This window comes from Zophobas morio, unplaced genomic scaffold, assembly GCF_036711695.1.
Source record: "Zophobas morio isolate AGI-343-1 ecotype UQ-CSIRO unplaced genomic scaffold, CSIRO_AGI_Zmor_V1 ptg000021l, whole genome shotgun sequence".
Classification (NCBI taxonomy): Eukaryota; Metazoa; Arthropoda; class Insecta; order Coleoptera; family Tenebrionidae; genus Zophobas; species Zophobas morio.
Genome location: NW_026972126.1, coordinates 6,400,296 through 6,408,440, shown reverse-complemented (window position 1 = coordinate 6,408,440; position 8,145 = coordinate 6,400,296). Strand labels below are relative to the sequence as shown.

At 37.9% G+C, this 8,145-nt stretch overlaps 1 protein-coding gene across 1 annotated transcript; it reads right to left on the bottom strand.

Moving 5' to 3' along the window:
* Positions 1–7,345: 7,345 nt before the first annotated feature.
* On the bottom strand, positions 7,346–7,911 carry LOC135131912 (uncharacterized). Its single transcript, XM_064059779.1, has 4 exons — positions 7,833–7,911; positions 7,683–7,790; positions 7,480–7,635; positions 7,346–7,435 (listed from the first exon to the last, which is right to left on the bottom strand). The coding sequence occupies exons 1-4, from the start codon at positions 7,860–7,862 to the stop codon at positions 7,370–7,372; spliced, it is 360 nt and encodes a 119-aa protein (XP_063915849.1). The 5' UTR covers positions 7,863–7,911; the 3' UTR covers positions 7,346–7,369.
* Between the last annotated feature and the right edge of the window lie 234 nt (positions 7,912–8,145).

Below are 8,145 nucleotides of genomic sequence, written 5' to 3'. Positions count from 1 at the left end.
TGCAGCAACCACTGGTTCATGTTATGTGACGTCGGCCCCCAGAACGATTCAACCACCCACCGATGATGATTTGGGAAAAAGAACAAAAAGCTACAGCCTTGGTGAAAGCTCTGCGAGGTACACCGCTAGAGATACTTCAAACGTTATGCGACGAAGATATAAGCAAATATAGTGCCTTAACTCCTGCTCTAGAATTGCGATTTGGAGATAAACATCTAAAACGAGTTTTTGCCTCCCGACTACAGACAAGAACACAGAAAGTTGGAGAATCTTTACAAGAATTTGCATCAGATGTCAAGAAAATGGTACGTCTAGCATACCCCGAAGCACCACCGACTATTCAAGAGAGGCTTGCGACAGAAACCTTCGTAGATGGCATTCGCGACGTTGAATTTAAGAAGGTCTTACAACCATCAACGTATCAGACATCATCTGAAGCCTTGATTCGTGCACTGGAAGTGGAGGTGGTGTACGGCTCCTCAAGAACGTGCTACAAAGTCAGCGTAGCAGAACGAGAGAAAGAAGAAAACAAGAAGATGGAGAAGCTGCTGGAAAAAGTGCTGCCGCAAATAGATGGCCTTATTCGAAGACTGAAGAATGATGTATCTTGTAAGCAAAGCATGAAATGCTATAGGAATGGGCGCCAGGGACGTCTCAACCGTGATTGTCGTACTCGATTACCAGCTCCAAGAAGAAGCACACAACGGAGATCTCATCGAGATGTAAAAGGAACCAGTACTCTGGGGAATGGGTTCACTGGTGAGAATAAGGCCGCCAGCGAAGTAAAAATAAGAAGTTTCACCAGAGGTAGTGGTTCAACGGTACCGGGACAGATTTATGAAAATCCAGCAGCAATCACCATCGATACTGGCGCTGAGGTATCAATTGTACGTAAAGGACTCGTGAGAGCTGAAGATGTAGAACGTATACCCGAAACGACAAGATTGAAAACTATAACTGGAGTGTCGACGCCGATCATGGGCGAAGCAGAGGTAGAAATCTGTGTTGGTCAGCTGAGAATTAGACATCGGGCTCTCGTGGCTTACATGGAAAATGACTTCATTTTGGGAATGGATTTGATCAGCCGCCATGGATTGACAATTGATCCAGTGACGGAAGTCCTACGTCTTGGAAATGAAGAGTTCAAGCTGAATCAGCGGTGTATTGAAGCGAAGCCTGCAAGATTGGTCGCTTATCAGAACTGCAAACACTGCGAAGAGGTTGAGCAGCCGAAAGCACGGTTCAACCGCAGGAAGAAAGCAGTGGTAGAAGATGATGAATGGACTACCGCTCGGTGTAGAAAAGACCAGGAGGAAGACAAGGACATTGGGCCGCTCGTTAAATGGAAAGAAGATGGGATGGAACGACCTGGCTGGTCGGACGTATCAGGTGAGTCACCTTCTCTCAAGGCCTTATGAGCTCAATGGGACTCCTTGCGTGTTGAGAACGGTTTGCTTAAGCGAGCCTGGGAAAGTCCGGATGGGAAGCATGTCACTATGCAGTTAGTGGTTCGAGAGATGCATAATGAGAGTTCTGGTGCTCATTTTGGAATCAATAAGAAGCTTTCCAAAATTAGGGAGAGATTCTACTGGGTCCGTTGCCGGCAAGACGTCGAGAGCTGGTGCAAGAAGTGTAGGACCTGTGCGGCGGTTAAAAGTCCTAAGACTAAGGCGAGAGGGCCGATGCAACCACAGAACATCGGCTCGCCTTTTGGAAGAACTGCAAGAGAAGTAGCGGGTCCCCTCCCAGTGCCCGAAGAAAGGAACTAGGACATGAAGAAGGTCAAAGAGTATGACGATGGCCTACAAGAGAAGCTGCCGAGCGTTTACGAAATGCTACACTACCAGGATAGAGTGGCGACTGGTAGAATGAAGACACGTTACAAACTTCGGAACAACTCAGTAGGGTTCCAGACGGGAGATTTGGTATGGCTTTATAACCCCCGAAGAAGGAATGGTTGTTGCCCGAAGTTGTCATAAGACTGGGAAGGTCCCTATACTATCGTGACGAGGATCAACGATGTCGTCTACAGGATTCGACGAGGGCCGAAGAGGAAAATGAAAATTGTTCACTTTGGCCGCCTCATGAAATACGACAGCAGCGCCGTTGACGTTTCTGATCGGGACGATTAGAACTAAGGAGGGGGCAATGTAACGAAATAAACCCATACGCCGCCCCGGTACGACGCCCATGGGTTCCCGAGCTTCCTTTTACGGTGATAATGACGCATCGTGGATGACGTCACCCAAGCAGCGCTCGCATAAAGACAAGCCTGGAGCCGGTTACCGGAAGTCTCGAAACGGAGTCGCGATGGATACTCGAGAAAGATCTCGGTCTGAGAAGTATGGGTTTAAATAGAGGCGACCGTCGGGGACGGATTCATTCAGCTAGTGAAGTCAGCTAAGAGCGTCCAGTGAAATGCGCCGGAATAGTTTCTGTACAGAATCGTTGCAATAGTTACCAGTTAAAGAAATAAATCGTTGAGTTTTACCTACGCCCGATTAATTATTCGCCCGTCAAACGTAACAATATCAAAATAGAATAGAATATCTATCTCTACAACATAAATAGTTATTTTATTTCGCTATGTACAAACTCTTCAACCGTATATGAAACGATGCTCAATAAAAATGTCTTCAGTTTTTTGTCTGTAGAAGCTTTTGCATGAAAATTGGCCTACTATATCATTTTGACCGCTTGGTGAGTTTCTATTGCCTTTATTCTTCGTATCCTAAATATATAAAGCCGTTACAAATTTGTTCGCCACTTCACAGTAGACAGCTAGTTTATAGTACCAATTTGTTAAAATCTATTTAGATGGCCGTTAGTTTGACCGAGCACGAGAGGCATAAAAATGTGTGAACGAGATGATAACTTATCTAAGTATACATATTTATCATTAACAAAAATATGGGAGAAGTACATATTACTTCTCGCTTCTTTAAAATGAACGATAGTGACAACATTATAAAAACAATTTCAAACATTATCAGTAAAGAAAAATTGAAAAGTATACACTAGTGAATTAAGAGAGGCTCTCGAGACTCAGAGATCTTCTAGGTTTCTAATACATAGATTTGATACTGTAGGTGTTTCTGTAGGAGTATTCAAAGTTGACACCTCAAAGGATGATGATTTTTGTAGAACTTTGAGTAGTAACGCGATGTTGTCATCGTGTATAGTCTTGGTTCGCCGAGACCTAATTACACTATTACTTATGTAATTCTTACTGTTGTAACAGTATTCGATGAAGGAATTTGAACCTTTGGGAATAAATTTATCAATGTGCAGTGACTCGGTACAGTTGAGAGAGTATCTACAACAACAACAACAACAACAAACGAAGAATAACGTCAATTAGAGAACCCCAAAAATTATAATGTGTTCATAAGAATGATTTGTTCATTTCGCCATGAAGTTCTTCAAACTATGACAGCTCATCTAGATTCAGATTATTTAACTATAGAGGTTTCATATCGGTGGTTTTCAAAAGTTGTTGTTCTTTGATAATTCGTTGATAATGTCGACTGAGGGAATAAAATTCGGAAAATTCGGAAAATGGCAGTTCCTTAAAAATTGACATCAACAATTCGATTCTTGCTTGGGTCGCATAAAATCGTGGCTGGACTAATGGGTGAAAGAACATGCAGCCATTGGTTTGACCATATGGCAAATTTCGACTTCAGCCTTCATTCCTTCATAGAATGAAATTAAGGTTTTCTGTACGCAAGTGAACTTCACAAATCGGACGTTGAGAAGTTAAGTAGAAGCTTGGTTGTGGACACATCCAGTGAGATTCAAACAGTTTAAGACATGCAGAAATATCCCCCAAATGACCACAATCATCTAGGTAATAATCATTGATAAATACAAGCTTTATTGATCAAAATAGAAAAATATGTTTTTTTCTGCAGTAGGAATAGCAAGAGGAGTTAATTTGTAAAATCTTAAACTCTCTTCGTGAACCAGAGGAATTTGAATCACAAATTTTAAATTCAAATAGGATTGAAAGTTGGCAGAATGAAACATATGTATATAAAAATGTACAGTCATCAATTGGAACAGGAGATTGTAAAACTTTAAGCGATGTAAGGTGTGTTTGAACTTTTTTCGGGTCAATAATTGATGGATATAAAACACTTTGTTTAACGAACAGGACCGGAAGGATTAGTGCATCATATTCTTCATTTAATTCTGTGTTCAACCTTGAGATAGCACTGCTCCTATAGCAAAATTCAAAGTATCTGTGGTCACAGTAAAAGATCTGGAAAAGTAAAAGAAAGTTCCTGGTCAGTTCCTCAAATGAAAGCAACGTCTTTCATTAAAAGTGATGTTAAAGGTAGGTATTATTCGGCACGAATTTATCAGGGTTAAGTTTGACTTCATTTTCCGTTATTACATAACCCTAATAATAATAAGAAATTTCCTTGTGTAGGAATTCGCATTTATTGGTTGCAGCTTTAAGTTATTTAAACGTAGTCGATCGAAAACACTCTTTAATTTGATTTGATGTTCTTGTAATGATAAAACATAAACGATTGCATCATCCATACATTCCGTACCTTGTAAACTAATCAGAACTGCATTCATTAATGTGCTAGAAGTGGCAGGTAAATTTATTCAGGTAAATCGAAAGACATTCGCAAGTAATCAAAATGAACATTTGGTGTTGAAAAAGCAGTATTTTCAATGTCCTGAAGCTGTGCCAAAATTTGGTTGAAACCAAATGCTAGATCCAAGGTGGTAAAATGCTTAGTATGATCTAAATGATGGAGTATGAATTCTATTTGTGACAAAGGTTGAAAATCTATCTATAATCAATAACTATTCGCCATTTATTTACGTTTACTAGAGAAATTTTTTTTCTTTTCAGTTACCCAAAGTGAAGAACTATACGGACGTATTGATGGTTTCATGATTTTTTGTTGAAGCATTTTTTGCATTTGACTATCAACCTCTGCTTCATGAATCTTTGGAAAGCGATAAATTTTAGAAAATATTGGAGTACAAACTATTGCCTTAATTTCATGACACAAAGTCGTGGTGTAAGTTAAACTAGCGCCAGGTAAATGAGACACGTTGCTATAAGATTGACATAAGCATACGAGGGATTCTTTTTCTTCTGGGTTGAAATGATCAATTGAAGCTGATGCATTGTTATTATCATGAGATGTTAAGTGGCAGATAATTTGCAGAAGGAATATCATCTAAATACAAATTAATATATTCGATTCGTATAAACTCAGTAAAAGTATTTACTTTTAAGATAGCTTTAACAAGCAAGACACCTTAGCAGATAGGAATTTCGGAAGTAAAACCACGACCAACGTGGAGTTTTTGAACGTGGAGGTAAATAAGAACATAAGTCATCGTTTGGATTCAAATTTCAATTTATATTTATTGGAAATGGTAGGTATTCAGTGGTTACATTAACATTATCAACGTCAATGTTTGCCTTTGGTTCGGTCAGAAGAGAATCATTACCAATTAATACATCGAATGACATGTCAGTAGTCTCTTCTTGCACAATATGAATATAAATGCCGAATTGATGACTGTTTATGCTAGATGTTAAATTAACGCCTAAAGTTTCAACAGGTAAATTTATGCAAAAACCGTTCAAAACCACAGTGTCATCTGGACTATTTAGACTAGTTTGTTTAAGCTTCTGGGTTTTAATTAAGGTAATTTTAGGCACCAATGTCGATTAAGAAGTTAAAACAAATAATATCCTGTTTACTTTCATGTGGAAAAATTATATATATATATATATATATAGGAATTTTTTGATAACTGAACATCGATAACTTCGCGATTCGATTTATTCTGGGATTCTTGTAATCGCGTATGAATATTTGAACTCGAGTAAATGAACTGTCATTTGTTTGCAAATGTAGGGAGATTTGGTCTTTAGAATTGATCAAAATTTTTGATGCCGTTTAGGTGATCCATTGATACGACGAACACTTAAGATCTTTGCCAGAACTTCCCATGATTTGCTAATTTTTTCTGTTGATTATTATACTCACTCTTCTTTTCTACACTTTTGAAATAAACATCCCGTTTGTTTACAATAATCACAAAATTTTGAATATTTGCTTTGATTAAGATTATTTGAATCAAAAATCTTCTTGATCGTTATCAAAGTTAACATTATTAGATGTATTTTTTAATCTCTTGCACCAATCTTTATAAAGTCACCCGATTTATGAGATTAACTACAACTTTTGTTATAATTTTTAAATTCATTATCAGAATTTTTCATTTGCAAAGAAATGTCGCCAATTGTTTCGTTTCTACGCATTATATGAGTTGTATGTTTAAAAGGTATTAACTTCAGAAATCACGTTTGCAAGTCATATACCCTAGTATAAATATAACATAACATAACTGATTCATATTTTTGTTGAAATCTTTACCGTCTGAAAATGGAGAAATGAAAACTTATATAATTCGTCCCATGTGTTTAATTCTTTTTCCCAGAGTTGTGTACGAGCAAGTTTTAAAGAAAAATTTGTCATTTTGGTTTGATTAGAAGAATATGATGGTTTTAATGACAGCAAACAGCCAATAAAAAGAATATTTCCTCTTACTCTTCCTCTGATTATTAAACTAGAATTCATACTGTCTTTGTCAGACAAAAAATTTATTTTATCCCACTGCTGACACCACTATGTTAACAACGTCTGTCCTTAATGCTGTTTTAATTGAAACCAAATTTCAGTTTGACTATCTAATGAATAAATTCAACTATACGTGTACGTCGTTATGACGAAATTGTTGCCCGAATATAATATGACAATGTTACGGTTTTTATGGACTCGATTTACAAAGAAAATTTTTATCGATCAGTAAATAGAAACAAGACATGGTACCGAGTACGAGATGCATGAAATTGCGTGAACAACATGATATTGTTACGAAATAAACCGAAACTCCGCCTCGGTATGACGCCTATTGGCCGTCGAGAACTCTCTGGTTTTACGCCAATGATGAATCATCCTCAATGCGACTGAGCGACGGAGCGCTAAAGAAACGCCTGGAAACGGAAGTTGCAAATGGGGGTTCCGGAGAATTCTAGAAGCGGTGACGTAGGGTTTCGAGAAGGACCACGTGCTGTTTAAATAGAGTCCACCTTTGGGAAATTATTCAGCTAGATGAGTCAAGAGAAGTTACGCCGGAATTTTAATTCGCTCGTTCAACGTAAATATATATTTGATCCAAATACAGATATTAAAGATGAATGAGAATTGAAATTAACACAAATGTGGGATAGGTACATAACACTTTACGAAACAAACATTTTAACAATAAAACTATACTAGAGAAATTTGTTTATCTCGACTATGTTGTCATACACCTTCCCTATTTACGAACCCTTCTTCTGCTGTAAATTATATATGACCGACATAGCAGAAAAAATAGCTTTCAAAACCTAAAATCAAAGATTTATTTCGTCACTGCAACCCCAAATCGTACCTTTAATCCCAGCTGATAGTTGAGCGAAATGTTTTCAGAGTACTTAATCTTGAACTTTCGCTTCGCATTCATCAGAAAAAATAAGTAATTTTTTTTGTTTTTTAAGTTCCAGTGATACCACTCGACTTCGTTCAGAACTTCATAGATTTCCTCTGACTGCAAATTCGGGTTTGGTAAAGTACCACAACTAGCTTACAACGTACCAAATCTTCAATTCCTTGTCCACCGATTGCAAACCCTAGCAGCGTAGCAGACGTCATGACGGCTGTAGCTGCTATGCGAACATACTGGTCGGACAAAGAACCTTCAAACTACAATTTTAATTAGAAATTTAACGTTAACACAAGAATTACCGCAAAAAAGACTAGAATAACGCTAGCCATTACGCAAATACCGATGACTTGAAATGGCAATACGTACACTTGCGTTAGTGCCAAGGGTCTCAATGTGTTTCTGAAAAACTCGTTCATTTTATCTTCAAAATTTATAATTATCTTACTCAGTGAACTGGACGTGGCGTTTCACGCAAAACATCAGTTCATTTTCGATCTCCTGGTGATACTCCACGTTACTCAAACTTATGTACTCTAAGTGCGCGTACTTGGTGTTAATATTTCGCAGGCAATGTTTCAGCATAAGTTTTTGTAGGTTGAGGTGGCCATTGTA

What these genes read in the sequence shown, in the direction of transcription:
- LOC135131912 (XM_064059779.1), bottom strand. Translation starts at nt 7,862, where the DNA reads ATGGCTAGCGTTATTCTAGTCTTTTTTGCG. An exon ending in TTATTCTAGTCTTTTTTGCG is followed by an intron (nt 7,791 to 7,832) that starts GTAATTCTTGTG and finishes TTAAAATTGTAG; the next exon opens with TTTGAAGGTTCTTTGTCCGA. An exon ending in ACTATCAGCTGGGATTAAAG is followed by an intron (nt 7,436 to 7,479) that starts GTACGATTTGGG and finishes CTTTGATTTTAG; the next exon opens with GTTTTGAAAGCTATTTTTTC.